Below are 19,192 nucleotides of genomic sequence, written 5' to 3'. Positions count from 1 at the left end.
TGTTCCACAAGGCTCTTTGTTTTGGTCTTCTTGGGATTGCACAGAAACAGCAGAGTTCATCTTGTGTAGTGCGTGTGCCCCGAGCTCTGAGCCAGGAGTAGGCCTAATCACTGCTGGGGCTTTTCCACGTTCTCCACTTCCACCCCCAATTCCTCCCCTAAAAAAAAAAATGGGGCAGGATGCTGCCCTTGGAGCTGGGGTGGACTCACCTTAGGCTGTGCAGACTGCAGTAGTATTCTTGGTGTTTTGTTGCCGATGTGGTTGTATGTTTTGTTTTGGGGTCATTATCAGATGATGGTCAAGGCATCACTAAAAAATTACTCCTGGTGGACTTGGGGGACCTTATAAGATGCCGATGGTTGAACCTGCATCTTCATCAGTGGAATCTTCATCAGTGACATGCAAGGCAAAAAAGCCTTACTCGCTAGTGCTATAGCTCCGACCTTACAGTGTGATCTGTGACCACATCCAGCCATGGAAAACAAGAGTGAAAAATCATCCAGAAATGCAGATTATAGGGCCCTAGTGATAGTTACAGCTAGAAGTGTCCTTGCTTTGCACATGGGGTCATTTTCCAGTTCAATTTCCAGTTCAAATTCCCAGCATCTCATTTTTATTTTATTTTGGTTTTTGGGCCATACCCAGAAACACTCAGGGGTTACTCCTGGCTCTGCTCTCAGAAGTCACTCCTGGCAGGCTCCATGGACTATATGGGATAAGGGGATCAAACCCGGGTCCGTCCCTAGTCAGAAGAGTGCAAGGCAAATGCCCTACTGCTGTACTATCACTTAGCCCACAGCATCTCACTTTTGTGTGTGTGTGTGTGTGTGTGTGTGTGTGTGTGTGTGTGTGTGTGTGTGTGTGTGTGGTTTTTGGGTCACACCCGGCAGTGCTCAGGGGTTATTCCTGGCTCCAGGCTCAGAAATTGCTCCTGGCAGGCACGGGGGACCATATGGGACACCGGGATTCGAACCGATGACCTCCTGCATGAAAGGCAAACGCCTTACCTCCATGCTATCTCCGGCCCAGCATCTCACTTTTGTCCTCAGAGCCATTCCAGGAATGATGATTTCTGAGGGCAGAACCAGGAGTATTGCTGGGTGTGGCCCCAAAAATAAACAAAGAAAAATGCAAAGGCAGAGAAAGCTCTGAGGATGCTTGGGCAATATAAAATCCCACAGCCATTCTCAGCCATTCTTCCTGAGGCTGGGAGAACCGCAGACCTGCCTGTGAGTAATTTGCAACTTAATAAATTATCTTTTATTTATTGGTTTTGGGGGGCTGTGCTCAGGGGTTATTTTTGGCTCTGCACTCAGAAATCACACCTGGTGGAGCTTTGGGGACCATATGGGATGCCAGGGATTGAGCTTGTATGCAAGGCAAGCCCCCTACCTGCTGTACTCTGGGCCCTCTTTTAACTTTTTTTTTTTTTTAACAGGCCTGAGGGTGATCCCTGACACAGCTGCCTGAAGCTGCCACTGTGCTACCACTCCACCCCACCCATTTTTGGTTTTGGTTTTTGGTTTTGGGGCCACACCAGCAGTGCTCAGGGTTACTTCAGGCTCTGTGCTCAGAAATTGTTCCTAGCAGATTCGGGGGACCATATGGGGTGCCGGATATTGAACCCTTGCACGTCCCTGGTCAGCAACGCGCAAGGCAAATGCCCTACTGCTGTGCTATTGCTCCAGCTCTATAAATCGGCTCTACAAATCGAGTCTTAATTATCTAAGTTTTGATCATTCCATTTGCCTGTGTTTTGTAACAAGATGAAGTCAATTTGTTGCCTACAAGGGGGCAGGTTGGGGGTGGGTGGGAAATTGGGAACACTGATGGAAGGAAGGTCACACTAAGGGTGGGATTGGTGTTATAAGATTTAATGCCTGAAATGACTGTATTATAAGCAACTTGTGAACTCCTTGTGTTGCAATTAAAAATTTATTAAAAAAGAAATGAAGAGGGCCAGGAGCGATAGCACAGTGATAAGGCGCTTGCCTTGCATGTGGCCAACATAGGACGAACTCTAGTTCGAATCCCGGCATCTCATATAGTCCCCCGAGCCTGTCAGGAGCGATTTCTGAGGGTAGAGCCAGGAGTAACCCCTGAGTGCTGCCTCGTGTGACCCAACCTTCCCCCCAAAAAAAAAGATAAAGGAAAACAAAACGCAGAATGTGGGCTGGAGAGGGCGGTCAAGCCCCGGGGTGGCAGTTGGACTTTCGGGAAACCATTAGCCTTAGCCGTGAATTCTGATTCACTTCCAGAGGATGTGAGATGGATCCTGAGGAGCTGGAGCTTCTGGGCGATTACAGATACAGGAACTATTCCACAGGGATCGAGAAGGCCCTGAGAAATTTCGAGTCCTCAAGCGAATGGGCCGACCTCATCTCTTCCCTGGGCAAGCTGAACAAGGTAGGAGGGGTACACTGGGCTGGGACTGCGGGGATGGGACTGACTGCCTGAGCCCACTGTGGGACATTTGATTTGTCCATGTTGCTCGTGAGCACTGTTTCAGCCATTGTACTGCTGATGGGTGACGACTCGGAGAATTTGAGATGAAAGGAATAGTGACTGAGACCCTGCAGTCATGTATGTTCATGCGTGCATGTGTGTGTGTGTGTGTGTGTGTGTGTTTGGGCATGGAGAAGGGGCTCCCAGGATATCATACTGTTCGGTGAGAAGGTGCCTTAATCTCAAGCTCAAGGTTCTTTTTTTTTTTTTTTTTTGGTTTTTTTGGGTCACACCCGGCGGTGCTCAGGGGTTACTCCTGGCTGTCTGCTCAGAAATAGCTCCTGGCAGGCTCAGGGGACCATATGGGACACCGGGATTCGAACCAACCACCTTTGGTCCTGGATCGGCTGCTTGCAAGGCAAACACCGCTGTGCTATCTCTCCGGGCCCATTTTTTTTTTTTTTTAAACTTTTTTTTTTTTTTGGTTTTTGGGCCACACCTGGCGGTGCTCAGGGGTTACTCCTGGCTGTCTGCTCAGAAATAGCTCCTGGCAGGCACGGGGGACCATATGGGACACCGGGATTCGAACCAACCACCTTTGGTCCTGGATGGGCTGCTTGCAAGGCAAACGCCGCTGTGCTATCTCTCTGGGCCCAAGCTCAAGGTTCTTAAGACATTTTTTCACTGAGACATTTTTTCACTTGAGAGACAGCCTCACATGGATAAAGCAGTCTGAGGAACAAACACTGATGATGAGATGCTTTGTGCCCTTTGGTAAAAAAGATTCAAATTTTGCATGCAAAACACTCCCCACCCCACCCCACCCCACACATCACACACACAACACACACACACACACACAACACACACACAAACACTCTCTCTCTCTCTCTTCCCCACCCCACCCCACACATCTCACACACACACACACACACACACAAACACACACACACACACATATTCCTCTTTCTCTCTCTTTCTCTCTCTCTCTCTCTTCTCTCAGAATTCTCTATACTAGGCTCACTCACTCTTCAAGTGCTTTCCCTTGCACACTTCATTTGACTTGCATGCAGCCAATTTGGCATCCCATAGGGTCCTCTGAGCCTGTCAGGAGTTGTTTCTGAGCACAGAGCCAGGTAACCCCTGAGAGCCACTGGGTATGGCCCCAAAACCTAAAAAACAAACAACAAACAAACAGAAAACCAAGGTGAGTTTCACTGGAGTTTATGGGGTAAGGTTCACAGTGGTCCGAGGTGGGAGGCTAGTTGACGTTTGGGTGTGTCACTCATTTGATCGCCGTGGCTTTCCCCAGGTATTGAAGCAGTAGGCTCTGCATCAGTGATGGGGACTTCACTGGTTTATTTGTTGTTGTTGCTTTTCTTTTTCTGTTTGTTTGGGTTTGGGTGGTTGTGTTAAGATCAGCAAAGAAAGGCACTGAGGGAGCAGTTCCTGGTGTATAGGTCCCAAGGTGCATTGCTCAGATAAGGCGATTGATTGTTGAGCCTGGAACAGAGGTCCAAGTGCTGTGTAAGCAGACAGATAGGCCATCTGTGGTGCGGGCATGTGTCCAAGGCAGGTGGGGCTGCCACGGGGAGGTCAGGGACAGCCGGGAAGCAAGGCCTTTCTCCACCTCTTCCTCCTTCTTTTCTCCTCCTCCTCCTTTTCTTCTTTTTCCTCTTGTTCTCCTCTTCTTCCTCCTCTTCCTCCTCCTCTTCTTCCTCCTCCTCTTCTCCTGTGCTGTTCTGGGTGGCTATGTCAGGAGAGGGGGCGGGCTACTGCCAGCACCCATATCCCCTGCATTAATTAGTGTGGCCTCAGCATTCCTCACTCCTAGGGCAGTGATGCCTTTTCTCAAGGGTGTGGGGTTTTGTGACTCAAGCCCTAGAGCCCATGTAGGGGCTCTGGGTTTCCACCCCAGCACCCTTCCCTCCACTGAACTCCCCTTAACTTCTTTCTGTGTGCCACCCACCCTGGGCCTGCTGCTTATCTCCAAGCCCTGTAGTCTGGCAGCATTTTCCTGCAGCTCTAGTGTTGGGTTTGTTTCCTGGGCTCAGACTCACAAATCCAGCGAGGAAATATATGAGTGATGAAGGGGTGACCGTCAGCATGGAGCACCCACACAGAGCCAGTTCTGCAGCCCAAATGCAACGCAGCCCAGTGCCTCGTGAAGGAGGAAGTTTGCTGCAGGTCACAGAGCAGGGATGCCTGGGCATTGGTGCCTCGCAGCCTCAGGGTTCTCCTGGCTCTGAGCCCCAGTGAACTCATCTGGCCAGACTCCCCGCTGAGCTCTGAAAACAGCATGGAGCTTGGCATCCTGGTGCTTGACAGGGAAGTTTGCAGAACAGGCTCATCCCACAACCCAGCACCACCACTCTATCTCTTGTGTCTGGGTTTGAGGCCTTAATCCTCCCGCCTAATGTCTTGCTTGCAGAAGCTCCCACAGTCACATGCTTGTGCGTTGGGTTCCCTCTATTGGCTCATTATTACCCTAGTACATGTTCTGGCATGGAGCAGCAGGGATGCATTTATGCCCCACCCGGGAATTGAACTCACCCCTAGGATGCTTGTCTGGTGGTTCCCAGGGCTACTCCTGGCCATTGGCGGTGATTTTTGCCCTGTCTGCCCATCTTCTCCCAGATGGTGCATCAGCCCATGTAGAGGGTTAGAGGGCCCCCCTCTAGGCTATATCCCCTTCTTCCCTCTTTCTTCTCTGCACTCCAAGATGAGAACTACTAACAACCCCGATTCTGCTGCCCAGACTCCTCCCAGTGCTGACTGGCACAAGCCATATTTCATCTTGTTTCCTTTTTGGTTTTGGTTTTGTTTTTTATTTGTCTTTTGCTGGACAGTGGCTCTGCCTAGTGTTGCTCAGTGGGTGCTCGGTGGGGATGATATGGGGTGCCGGGGATCAACCCCAGGTTGGCTGTGTGCAAGACAAACCGCCTTCCCTCTGTGCTATCCCTCCAGCCCTCTTTAGTGTTTTTTTTTGTTTGGTTTGGTTTGGTTTTGGTTTTGGTTTTTGGGTCACACCCGGCAGCACTCAGGGGTTACTCCTAGCTATACGCTCAGAAATAATTCCTGGCAGGCTCGGGGGACCATATAGGACGCTGGGATTCGAACCACCGACCTTCTGCATGCAAGGCAAATGCCTTACCTCCATGCTATCTCTCTGCCCCCCCCCCCCCTTAGTGTCTTAAATGTTTCTTTTTTCTTTTTCCATTGGTGTTGTTGACAGACCATAGCACTGTGTGCTAGTGTATTTGGTGGATCCACTATTCCCATCATAGGGAATCAGTCTCAGTGGAGGGGTTGGGGGAGATAGGGGCTATACCTACCTAGAACCTTCCTAATTCCCAGTGCCCCAGCCCCCCATCCTCTGCTCTCCCCAGCTCCAGGCCAAGTCTGCATCACTGTAGCTGTCTGTGTCTGGTGACATTTGATCTAAGCCAGATCAGGTTTATGAGTGGATTTTCTCTCTCTCTCTCTCTCTCTCTCTCTCTCTCTCTCTCTCTCTCTCTCTCTCTCTCTCTCTCTCTCTCTCTCTCTCTCTCTCTCTCTCCTCTCTCTTTTTCTCTCTCCCTCCCTCCCTTTTCTTCCCCTCACCCTCCTTCCCCTCTCCTCTGTCTTCCTATATCTTTCTCTCTCTCCTTTCTCTCTCCTCTTTTTCTCTCTCCCCACTCTCACTCTTACACTGTGTAAAGATTTTATTTCCATTTGATGGTTTTGCACCATACCAATATTTTCTTTGTTTTTGGGTCACATCCACTGTGCTCGGGGGTTACTCCTGGCTCTGCACTCAGAAATTACTCCTGGGGGCTATATGGGATGCTGGGGATCGAATCCAAGTTGACTACATGCAAGCCAAATGCCCTACCCACTTAGTTTTCAATCTGGCTTCGGTCATACTAATTTTTTTTTGTTTGTTTGTTTTTTGTTTTTGGGCCACACCCGGCAGTGCTCAGGGGTCGTCACTCCTGGCTGTCTGCTCAGAAATAGCTCCTGGCAGGCACAGGGGACCATATGGGACACCGGGATTATGAACCAACCACCTTTGGTCCTGGATCGGCTGCTTGCAAGGCAAACACCGCTGTGCTATCTCTCTAGGCCCTGTAATTATTTTTTTAAAGCTTTTTTTTTTTTTTTTTGGTTTTTCGGGCCACACCCATTAGATGCTCAGGGGTTACTCCTGGCTATGTGCTCAGAAATTGCCCCTGGCTTGGGGGGACCATATGGGACGCCGAGGGATCGAACCATGGTCCTTTCCTTGGCTAGGGCTTGCACCTTACCTCTAGCACCACCTTGCCGGCCCCCTAATTTTTATTCTTCCCCACTCCACCCCTAATAATTTGCTAGTCTTTTCTGGAAAGCTTTTCACTAATGGTGGTGCTAGTGTGTACTAGTGACATTAGCTGCTGTGACAGGAAGTCAAGATATTCCACATCACCAGCAAGAGGGAAACTAATTACTGTCTCATTTGTCCATTCAGCCTTGTGTTCCAGTTTAGGCACCAAACTCTCCCTTGCGGCCATGCCATACCCAGACCAGATACTGTATCATCTTTATTCATTTCTGGGTTTAGGGCCATACCCACCAGTGCTCAAGAATCACTCCTGATGGTACCTTGGGAACCAGTACACAGTGCTGGGGATCAAACAGGGTTTGGTGCATAAAAGCAAAGACCCATGCCCCATGCCCCATGTACTATCTCTTTGGCTGCCATACTAAACATGTCTGCTTGTTTGTGTGGAGCCATACCTGGTAGTGCCCAGGATCTATTATTCTCAGCTTAGGCGTTACTGTTGGCAATGCTGGGGATGGTGTGGTAAATGGAGACTGTATGGTATGGAGGTCATTTTGGGCTGCCTTCATGTACACTGCGCTGTCTATTGAACCATCTCTCTGGCCCATGTATTTTCTTCAACATGGCTCTCAGATTGGCCCCTTTCACTGCATTGCTGTTGTGTAGGGATGGGACACGGGCTGGTGGGGATCTCATGGCAGGAATCTTTCCCCTGTCCATGAGAGAGAAGTGTCTCTTGGCCTACTAGCCATATGGGAAGAGACCAGGCGCTGTCCTACCCATGCCCCAGGCCTGCACACCTGGTCTAAGACAGAACCTTTATTGTATTTTACATTATCAACCTTGGGGCCAGCAGGATGGATGGAGTTAGGAGGGTTCCAGACAGTCCCAGGAGGGCGACCCCAGCTTAATGCCTCATGTCCCCTGATTACCAGGCTGTTCCTTAGACCTTTTCAAGCAAGATGGCACCACCCACAGCATGGCATTGATCTGGAGCATCAGCATTAGCACACCAGCATTAGGGCATCAGTGGTTTCTTCCCAAATCAGCCAGGATCCCCTCCCTTCCCCCACTTCCCGCTTTTGGATTTCGGATCACACCTTATGCTCAGGCTTCCTCCTGACCCTGGGCTCAGGGATCACTCCTGGCAGGGCTCAGGAGACCCTCCATGGTCCCAGCTTGAACTTGAACCTGCCGTGTGTAAAGCATGAGCCTTCCTTATTAGTCCTGTGCCTCTGGCCTTCTACCCCCCTCCCGGATTAACCATGCTCCAGTTGATACTGTGCTTGGCCAGAGTCTTATGCCCAGCATGTTGCCTGAGAAGTGAATCCAAAACCACTGGCTGCTCGGTCAGTTCAGAGGCTAGAGGGTGAAGAGGGCCCTGAGCTTGAAAGCCTTTGAAAGCTGGGCTTAGCTGCCCTGTGCTGCAGCTGGGACCCATCCATAGCTGGTTAGCTGCCCACCCTGTGTGCAGCCTTTCACCCTCTTTCCTGTCAGCCAAACCACATGGGTTAAGCCTAAGGGACCCAGCAGCAGTGCGCAGTCCTCCAGTTGCCCTGACTCCCGGCCCCAGCAAGTGTTTCTTGCCGAGACTCTCTCAGTCATGACCCACTTGCCTGGGGTTTGTTTTAAGTTGGGTTTTTGTTTTCTTTGGGGGCCACATCCGGTAGTGCTCAAGGCGTACTCAAGTGTTCAGAGATTATTCATTCCTGGCAGGGTTAAGGGGACCATATGGGATGGGATGGGGTCATGGGCAGGCAGGGAATTGGACCTTGGTTGACTGCAAGGCAAGTGCCTACACACTGTACTATTACTCTGGCCCCTGGGTTTTTGTTGTTGTTTTGTTTTTGTATTTGGGCTGCACCTGGCAATGCTCAGGGCTTACTACTGACTCTGCACTCAGGGATCACTCCTGGCTGTGCTTGAGGGACCAGATGGGATGTCAGGAATGGAACCCAGGTCAGCCGCATGCAAGGTCAGAGCCTTCCTTACCTGCTGTGCTATCTCTCCAGCCCCTATTGTTTGTGTTCAGTTGGGTTTATTTTTTTGTGGCACTCAGGTTACTTCTGGCTCTGCACTCAGGAATCACTACTGGCAGACTCAAGGGAAAATATGTGTTGACGGGGATCAAACCTAGGTCAGCCATACACAAGGCAGATGCCTTACCTGTTGTGCTATCTCTCTTCAGTTATATATTTAAAGGTAATTTAAAGCCTCTTCAGTTATATTTTTAAAGGTAATTTTCTGAGCCAGACAGCACAGCAGGTAGGGCAAGCTGACCTGGGTTCAATCCCTGGCACCCCCTCTGCTTCCTCAAACCCACCAAGAGAGATTCCTGAGCACTTCTGGGTGTATCCCCAACTCTTCTTCCCCCTAAGAAAGTAGTTTTTGTCCTGGGTCTTATTTATTTATTTATTTATTATTTATTTATTTTGGTTTTTGGCCACACCTGGTGATGCTCTGTGGTTATTCCTGGCTCTGCGCTCAGAAATTGCCCCTGGCAGGCTCAGGGGACTATATGAGAAGTTAGGGATCGAGCTCTAGTCCGTCCCGGGTCAGCCAGGTGCAAGGCAAATTCCCTCCCACTATGCTCTCCCTCTGACCCAAGAAAGTAGTTTTTGGAGCTAGTGTCTAGATTCCAAGTTTTCTTAATCAGGAGACCAGGATGGACTCTGAGGTCCTTGCCATGCACATATGCTTCCATGTTACAGACACACGTGTGTACATGTGTATACATAGGTGCACAAATGCATGCATGTGTCTGTGTGTGTAGGTGTGTGCATGCACATGTGCGCCCCATCCATCCTGCTACTCTTGGAGCAGGGTGCTTCGACCGGGATAGGGCAGGTGCCCCAATGCCGCAGCTCTTGCTGGGTTCGAACCAGCTCTTCCAACTCAGCTCAAGGAGCACCTGAACTGCTGCAGACTGTGTCCTAGACATACCAGTGACAAGCGACTTCAGACTCTGGCCCGGCCAGCCACTTCTAGCCCTGGGCTCATCCTCACCTTTGCCTCTTGAAGGTTCTCTGTGACTTTATTCCCCCAAGGAGCCAGCAGAGCAAACCCCAGATTGGGGGAGGGCAGGGCAATGCCAATCCTGTCTTTAGGGTGACTGCCACTCCAAGGGCTTCCAGAAGCTACTTTCTTCTCGGCCGCTAGGCACCGACAGCAATTGGGGCACCCACTGGGCCTCACCTCCCAGGCCTGGCTTGGAGGAGCAGTCCCTCTATCCCTCCCACCCCTTCCATTTCTGTCCCTACTCTGCAGAACCGCCAGGCACAGACTACTGGCTCCTTGGCATTTGCTCAGAAAGTCAAGTCTGCATCACTCCAGCCATAAACAAGGGTGTGGCCCAGCCAATCTTGTAGGGGGAGTGGGACCCCCGAAGCACTCAGCTCTTCCCTGTGATCTCTGCCCCACTGTGCCCCCGAGTGCCCATCCATGGCCTTTGAGAGCAGGAAGTACCCTGCTGATGTTGGGAGCTGGTTCTACCAGTTACTGAGTGGCCACCCCCACCGTGCCCTTGACGGGTCAGGCAGGAGGCTGAGGCTGCTCTCTGCTCACTTGGTTTCAGGCCTTGCAGGCAGCTGGCTGGGGCCCCTGATTCAAGCCTGCTCAGGCACCAGCCACAGCTACCCTCTTGTTATTTATTTTTTTATTTTTATTTTTTTTTGTTTGGAGGACTCACTTGGTGATGCTCAGGGCTTCCTCCTGGCTTTGCACTCAGGAATCACTCCTGGTGGTGCTCCGGAGACAGTATGGGATGCCAGGGATCGACCTGAGTCAGCTATGTTCAAGGAGAGCACCTCCCCCACTGTCTTGAACCCGTTTTGAACCCAGCTGGCATCCCAGGGAGAGGTGACCAGCCTAAAGAGATGGCCATTCAGACTGACCATCTGTCCTGAGGCCTCCCATGCCCTCCACAGGAGAGAACTGGGCTGGCCCTTCTGAAAACTGAGTTTGTTGGGGGTTTTGTTTTGTTTTATTTTCTGGATTTTGTGTCATACCCAGCAGTGCTCAGGGTTACTCCTGGCTCTATGCTCAGAAGTCACTTCTGACAGGGTTGGGGGATCATATGGAATGCCGGGAATCGAACCCAGGTCCATTCCAGGTCGGCCACGTGCAAGGCAAATGCTCTACCACTGTGTGATGTCTCTGGCCCCTGTTGGGTTTTTTTTGTGGAGTTTCTTGTTGTTTTGGGAGCCACTACTGGCAGCACTCAGGACTTCTTCCCGACTAGGTTTCAGAGTTAGTGGTAATTGAGGAGACCCTACTGCAGAAGCAGGGGGATTGAACTGGTATGAGCTGCATCAAAGCAAGGCCAGCACATTCATCCCTGGACTGTCTCTTCGGCCTCATCCTCCTGGAGTTTTAGACGAGGAACATCTGCAGTTTGATGTCCCCAGAGATGACCTTCTCTAAAGCCAGAAAGAGTCCTGTATCTTCACTATCGCATACACAGGCACACTTAGGTCTCGGCTTAGTTACCAGCTTGGGAAATTTGAAATGTGATAAAATAACAAAAATACACTGTACCGTCATGACCATTTGGAAGGTCACTTTGTGGGTAGGATGCTTGCCTGGCATGTGCCCAATCCAGGTTCCATCCCTGGCATCTCATATGGTTCTCTGAGGCCTGCCAGGAGTGATTTCCTGAGCTCAGATCCAGAAACCAAAAACTAAGGTGTCTTGAGTTGCTTTTTGAGAACTTGTGTGGCCTTTTGTAATGTTCTGTTAGGGGTTCACAGGAAGCCCCTATAAACTGGGTGTGGGTCCTGGAGATGCTGAGGCCATCAGGCTGTGATATTACAGGAAAACCTCAGCATGGGGAGTGGGGTTCAGAGCTGGGGGAGTCAAGTTCAGTGCCTCCTAGAGTTTGTGAAAAGAAGCCCAGATATGCGTGGACCTCTTGTGTCAGACTCTCATTTTGTGCTTTGATCATTCAGCTTGCAGGTCCAGCTTCTTGGGCCTGTGACAAGTAGGTTGAGTATCATAATTATATCTTAATTACAACTTAAGGGAAGGCATGAAATGAGCCGGTGCTGGAGTGAGCCCCAGGGGGATGGGGCTAGTGTCATTTCTAATTTAATCATGACTGGCCCTTTCTGTTTCTCACCTAATAGATGGCTTTGACTATGTGACCATCTGGGGCCGGAGCCACAGTACAAGGGGGAGGGTATTTGCCTTGTACGCGGCTGACCCGGGTTTGATCCCCAGAATCCCATATTCATACGGTCCCCTGAGTCTACTAGGAGTAATTTCTGAGTGCAGAATCCCAGGTTAGATCCTGGCATCTCCCCGTGCACTATCAGGAGTGATCCCTGAGCACTGCCAAGTGTGACCAAACAAAAACAAAAATGCAAAACAGAAAATGTGCCTGATTTTCTCCTCTACAGTTTATGTTCTTTCTCTCTCTCTCTGTCTCTCTCTGTCTCTCTGTCTCTGTCTCTGTCTCTGTCTCTCTCTCTCTCTTTCTCTCTCTCTGTCTCTCTCTCTCTCTGTCTCTCTCTCTCTCTCTCTCATTTGGGCCACACCTGGCAGCACTCAGATTACTCCTGGCTCTGCACTCAAACATTGCTCCTTGGAGCTGGCGAGATAGCATGGAGGTAAGGTGTTTGCCTTGCATGCAGAAGGTCGTTGGTTCAAATCCCGGCATCCCATATGGTCCCCTGAGCCTGCCAGGAGTGATTTCTGAGCATAGAGCCAGGAGTAACCCCTGAGCGCTGCTGGGTGTGACCCAAAAACACAAAACAAAACAAAAAATTGCCCCTGGCAGGCTCCAGGGACATATGGGATGCCGGGATTGAACCCGGGTCTATCCCAGGTTGGCAGCATGCAAGGCAAATGCCTTCCTGTTTTGCTGTCACTCTGGACCCCAAGTTTGTTCCTTTCTCTGAGATATTCTCTTGTGGTAGAAGAACTCTCTCTCTCTCTCTCTCTCTCTCTCTCTCTCTCTCTCTCCCCCTCTCTCTCTCTCAGAATGGTTATTCTTTTTGTTTGTTTGTTTGTTTGTTTGTTTTTGGGGGTCATACCTGGCAGCGCTCAGGGGTTAACTCCTGGCTCTATGCTCAAAAATCGCTCCTGGCAGGCTCGGGGGACCATATGGAATGCCAGGATTCAAGCCACCGTCTTTCTGCATGCAAGGCAAATGCCCTATCTCCATGGTATCTCTCCTGCCCCAGAATGGTTATACTTACTGGTTCTTTTCTGGTGTCCGGAAACAGCTGAACAGTGAGACTTACCAGGAAGTTAGTAGTAAAGTACTCATCTCAGAGGAGAGGTGCACTGAGGCAGGAAACGGGCTGAGGGAGTGGGTTGCCTCTCTGCCCTGCACTAGGGCCTTGGAGTCCAGGCAGCTCTGGCTCCACCCCTTGTGGTGTATGTGCTCAAGGCACTAAGATGGGAGAAGATTCTAGGAGGAAAAGGCAGCTATTTTCCAGGAGACCTCATTGGCGGCTTTCGAGGACGCTGATGGGTCAGCCTTGAGCTGGGGCTCCTTTCTCCCCTCTCTACTCTGCCCTCAGCATGGCGACTAGGCCAGTGGGTCACTGCATTGCCAGAGCTCTGGAGGGAGCTGGGGAGTTTCTGGGTCCCCCTCCCCTTGCTTATCCTGCACTTAGGGATAGATGCTCTGCTCCTCTACCCTCAGGCTGGGTCTGGTAACTGAGCTGACTGGAGCAGTCCAGTAGAACCCAGGGCATCTCTGGCCCTTCTTGCATGGTACGGTGCTAGAAACAAATAGTCCCCAGGTCTATGAAGTTGGGTGCACGATAGGCATGTTCGAGCTGTGGAGAGGACGTCACTTCCCTTGTCTGCAACACCTCCAAGCCCAGGAAACACTGGGCTCAGCACCTCTATCTTCTGCCCCTTCTGCCCCTTTTGCCCCTTGCTGGTTCTCAGCACATTGATCTTGGGTCTATCCATGCAGTAGTGCAGGGCGGAACCCCTGGCTTTTGGCAGGGCTGTGTTATTTATTTATTTATTTATTTGTCCTTGGGGTCACACTGGCGATGCTCAGGGCTTACTCCTGGCTCTGAGCTTAGGAATCACCCCTGATGTTGCTCTGGGAACCCTATGAGATGCCAGGATAGAACCTGAGCCTCTGCCCCACTGGACTCTTTCTCCCCAATTTCTCACTTTGAACTCTCTCCCCAGTCCCTCCTTGACCGTTTCTTGTGGCAGTGAGAGGTATTTATTAGTGAGACAACCGGGTTATGATCGATTCTTTAAAAACAAATAACCAAAAATATGCCTTGCGGTGTCTCTTCAAAGTCTCCTCCTTAAAAGCTTACATGCTCTGTAGGCCTCCGAGCAGAGGGAAGTGTGCGGTCTAGGATCAATCCTTCCCCCATCAGTGATGACTCACCCTTCTGGTGACCCTGGGGGTGCCCTTCTCCCTGGAACAAAACGCTTCTCCCTTATCTCTCAGCAGGGCCCAGGCACTTCCACGGCAGCTCCAGATGACCCAGCTGCTTGGGCCCCAACACCAGGGGGCCCTGACATTGGGTCAGCCTCGGCCAGGCAGGGCGCATCTGTGTAGCCCTTGTGGGAACCTCTGTGGACCTCCAGGCTCTGTGCGAGCTGTGTGGACATGTATCACTGGGACCTCCTCACACCCTCTTTTATTTTTTAATTTATTTTATTTTGGGGGAGATCTTTTATTTAATTTAAATTTTATTGAAACCATTATGATTTACAAAGTCCTCCATGGTTTCAGACATACAATAAATCAAGGCCAATCCCACCACCAATGTTCCCCAAAGTGCATCCCATACCACCTCCTTACCCCCCAGCTTGCCAGTATAACAGGCCCTTTTTAAGTTTAGATTGTGAGAGTTTGGGTCTCTTGATTCAATTATTATTGAATTTTTACATGGATCAGATTTTTTTTTTTTTTTGGTTTTTGGGCCACACCCGGTAACACTCAGGGGTTACTCCTAGCTATGAGCTCAGGAATCGTGCCTGGTTTGGGGGACCATATGGGACACTGGGGGGTCGAACGAGAGATCCATCCTAGGCTAGCGCAGGCAAGGCAGGCGCCACCTCTAGCGCCACCACGCTGGCCCCACATTGATCATATTTAGTTATGTCCTTTTTTTTTTTTTTTGGTTTTTCGTTTTCAGGCCATACCCAGCGGCACTCAGGGGTTACTCCTGGCTCTCTGCTCAGAAGTCACTCCTGGCAGGCACAGGGGCCCATATGGAATGCCTGGATTCGAACCACCATTGGTCCTAGGTCGGCCACTTGCAAGGCAGATGCCCTACTGCTGTGCTATCTCTCCAGCCCCTGGTTCTGTCCTTTTATTTTTCCCTCCACCAATGCACCTGAGACTGCTTGGTCCCTGGCCCCCATCCTTTCATATTTGTGTTTCTCCTCTTCTACTCAGTTTTTTTCTTACTACTCTGCCTTCAAGGCTAGACCCCCTAAAAAAAATTTTTTTTTAGCCCCATTATTACTTTGAACATGATGCAGGCTTCTTGGTCACAGCCACTCCGAGCAGAGACCTTGCATGACCGACCTGCAGGGCCGAATTCTGGTGCTTTTGTTTATGTTTTTGCTTTTGGAACCATACTCAGCGATGCTCAGGACTTACTCCTGGCTGTGCACTCAGATATCACTCCTGGCAATGCTCAGGGGACCCTCATGGGACTGAAGATGGAAGGGCTGAGGAGATCTAGGAGGCCGGGATTTGCTCTTTGTAGGAAAATCAGTCCTACACCTGACCCAGGCCTTTGGGGGCCTCTCCTGTTCCCAAGGAAAAGGATTTTGGAAGGAAACTGAAGGGTACTAGTTTGTTGGGAGATAAAGGGAGGAATAGATAAAGGAAAGGAGAGAGAAAGACAGAGAATGGGATGGAGAGAGTCAAGAAAGGAAAGGTCTGGGCCCGGAGAGATAGCACAGAGGTGTTTGCCTTGCAAGCAGCCGATCCAGGACCAAAGGTGGTTGGTTCAAATCCCGGTGTCCCATATGGTCCCCCATGCCTGCCAGGAGCTATTTCTGAGCAGACAGCCAGGAGTAACCCTTGAGCACCGCCGGGTGTGGCCCAAAAACCAAAAAAAAAAAAAAAAAAAAAAAAAAAAAAAAAAAAGAAAGGAAAGGTCTGTGAGAGATAGAAGGAGGGATAGAGAATCAAGGAAGGAAAGGCTTGAAAGAGACAGAAACAGGGAAGGAGAGAGGAGAGGAGGAGAGGAGAGAAGGAGAGGAGAGGAGAGAGGAAGAGAGAGAGAGGAGAGAGAAAGAGAGAGAGAGAGAGAGTGAGAGAGGGAGAGAGAGAGAGGTGAGAGAGAGAGAGAGAGAGAGAGAGGAGAGAGAGAGAGAGGGAGGGGAGAGAGAGGAGAGGAGAGAGGGAGAGAGAGAGAGAGAGAGGAGAGAGAGAGGAGAGAGGAGAGGAGAGAGAGAGAGGAGAGAGAGAGAGAGAGAGAGAGAGAGAGAGGGGAGAGAGAGAGAGAGAGGAGAGAGAGAGGAGAGAGAGAGAGAGGAGAGAGAGAGAGAGAGGAGAGAGAGAGAGAGAGGAGAGAGAGAGAGGAGAGAGAGAGAGAGATTTTTTGTTTCTGGCCTTTGTTCTTGCTGGAGCTTCTTTCATGGGAGTTGTGTGGTGGGAGGAGGGCTTCAGCCTACCCTGGGCCTGTCTTGGCACCAGGTAAATGCCTTATCAGGACTCAGTTCTTGTGTCCACAAGGTGGATACAGCCAACTCAGTGACTGAGTAACTTCCTTCAACCCAAGAACTCACTGCCTTGGGGGTGGGGTGAAGGGGGTCTCTTCGTCTCTTCCTACCCACCTGTTTCCAACTGTCTGAGCATCTCAAGGACCTGAGTTCTAGGGACACAAGACCTCAAAGGCAGGAAAGGGAAGTTGCGGAACTTTGAGTGGATTCTCTCTCTCTCTCTTTCACCTCTTTCTCTTTCTCTCTCTCTTTCTCACTTCTTTCTCTCTCTCTCTTTCTCACTTCTCTCTCTCTCTCTCTCTCTCTCTCTCTCTCTTTCATGCACACACACACTCACACACACTAAGTTATGCCAGAATATTGTGTTCCTTCCACAGAAATAAATCAGATATGGCATGGGCCAGAATCTATTCACTTGTCCACTTGTCTCAGAAGCCAGCATTAGCTGCTTCTTTTTTTTTTCTTGCTTATTTTGAGGTCACACTTGGCAGTGCTCAGGGCTCAATCCTGGCTCTGTGCTCAGGAATCGCTTTCTGCAGTGCTTGGGGATCCTATGGGACTCTGGGGATAGAACCCGGGTCAGCTGTGTGCAAAGCAAGTGTCTTCCCTGCTTGTGCAGTCGCTTCCAAGCTTCAGGAGTTTTGGGGGACACCCTAATGATGCTTTCTGTCTCCCTCCACCCCTACCTGCCCACACCTGTTGCTCAGATCCCACCCTGCCATGTATGAGCGGGAACATGAAGAATGCCTGTGTAAACTGTGTTCGTGAGCCTTCACAGCAACTGCCCCAGGGACTTTATGCAGGATGGGCACTGCCTACTGGACCACTGTCTTGGGAGACAGTGGCAACCAGGCACAGGGTCCCTGCATCCTGCCCTTGAAATTCCTGTCATTAGGATGGAACCAGAGAGTCTCCTAGTTATGGGGTGGGTGTTGAGGTAGGGCCAGGAGAAAGGATCATGGAGAGGTAGGAGACTGAACTTTCCCCCGAAGCTGACTGTCAATAGCTGACTGTCAATATTCGTGACTTGCTTAGACTCAGATTCTGCCTCCAGAACAAAGGCGAAGGCGTTTGGCTTTGGTTGTAGCTTTGTTGTTGTTTGCTTGGGTTTTGGGACCACACCTTGTAGAGATCAGGGCTTATTCTGGATCCTGACTCTGTGCTCAGAGATCACTCCTGGACCTCTCAAGCATCACCCTGTGTGGTGCTGAGGATTAAATCAGGCCATGCCATCTGCCACCGTGATGTGGGTTGGCATCCCTTAGACCTGCTCAGGTCCATCTAACGCCACCGCTGCCCAGACTGCTCCCTCCCCAGAGGCAGTGCAGAGCTGAGTCCTGCTCAGGATTGTGGCTGGGGTCTCTGCCACAAACTTCTGTGTGTCCCCCCCCCCATCCCACCTACAGGATCCCTGATGAGCTCAGATATGCCAGGAGGCCTGCCTAGGCCCCCTTCTCTTTGGGGGTGACTCCTAGTGAAAGCTGCCGGCCTGGGAGATGATGGGGCTGTTCTCATGGCTGCCTCTCCTGGGCAAGACTCCAGGGGCTTCTGCAGCCCCTAGATGAGGCACTTTAGGGACTTGCACTCACTCTCCCCCACCCCCCAAATGCTCTGCTCATTGCTGGGTGTGGCCAGAGATGGCGTCACCTGCCATGGTTTCTGCTTGTGGCCTGGAAACTTTCCAGAGATGCTGTCACCTGCTACGGGTCCCTGCATGTGACTTGGAGACTTTAGGAGATGGTGCCACCTGCTACAGTCCCTGCATGTGGCCTCTACGGTCCCTACATGTGGCCTGGAAACTTCTGGGGGTGGTGTCACTTACTATGGTCCCTGAATATGGCTGGCAGCCAGCAGGGTGGCAAACTCCATGCATGGCACCCCAGTCCCCTTGCCCTTGACCTCACGTCCTGCCTCTTTGCTGTGCTTCCCTCTGTCCTCCTGTCTGCTTCTGTCTCTCCCATCTGCTTCTGTCTCTCCCATCTCACCGTGAGGGGCGGGTTGGTCCCCCCACAACCATAGAGCCTGTCCATGTCTTCTTCCTCATGCCTTCCTCTCTTCTCTCTCCAGGCGCTCCAGAGCAACCTCAAGTACTCCTTATTACCACGGCGGCTCCTCATCAGCAAGAGACTGGCCCAGTGCCTGCACCCGGCCCTGCCCAGTGGGGTGCACCTCAAGGCTCTGGAGACTTATGAGATCATTTTCAAGATTGTGGGTACCCGATGGCTGGCCAAGGACTTGTTCCTGTACAGGTAGGAGAGCCCCATGCCGAGCCTGCCCAGGGCCTCCAGGCCTCGGTGTTCATGGCGGGGGAATGTTGGCCCTGCCCGCTGCTGCCCATCATCCCCGCAGACCAGGCGTCTGCCCACACTGAGCCCTTCGGCCATTCTCCCACTGCCCAGCCTCGTCCCTCTCATTTGTCCCATTCTATGGCTCCTGTCTTGGCCGCTTCTCTCCCTCTCCCTCTGACTTCACTCGTTTGCTGGTGAGCAACTTTTTGTTTTACCAGAGTGGGTGCATTTTTTAATTTTTATTTTTTGGTGGGGCCACACCCAATGGCACTCAGAGCATTTTCTTAGCTCTATGCTCAGCTCAGGACTTAACTCCTGGCAAGCTTAGAGGACCCTATGGGATGCCAGAGATTGAACCTGGTTGGCATCATGCAAGACAAGTGCCCTCCCCACTGTGCTATGGCTTCAACCCCAGATGACACGTTTTTCACTTTGGTTTCCTAGCCCTTCTGCTCCATATAAGTGCTATGAGTTTTGGCCTTTCTGCCTGGGT

The 19,192-nt window shown here is 51.0% G+C and overlaps 1 protein-coding gene across 1 annotated transcript in view; it reads left to right on the top strand.

The window, feature by feature from the left end:
• DOP1B (DOP1 leucine zipper like protein B) overlaps positions 1-19,192 on the top strand; it is a 92,560-nt gene that overhangs the window by 4,503 nt on the left and 68,865 nt on the right. Inside the window, exons 2-3 of the mRNA XM_049785737.1 lie at positions 2,259-2,406; positions 18,479-18,660. Of these exons, the coding sequence (XP_049641694.1) occupies positions 2,269-2,406; positions 18,479-18,660 (320 nt within the window). The 5' untranslated portion in view covers positions 2,259-2,268. The remainder of the gene's footprint in view (positions 1-2,258; positions 2,407-18,478; positions 18,661-19,192) is intronic.

This window comes from Suncus etruscus, chromosome 13 (genome assembly GCF_024139225.1).
Source record: "Suncus etruscus isolate mSunEtr1 chromosome 13, mSunEtr1.pri.cur, whole genome shotgun sequence".
Lineage (NCBI taxonomy): Eukaryota > Metazoa > Chordata > Mammalia > Eulipotyphla > Soricidae > Suncus > Suncus etruscus.
This window is presented reverse-complemented; position numbering and strand designations above follow the sequence as displayed.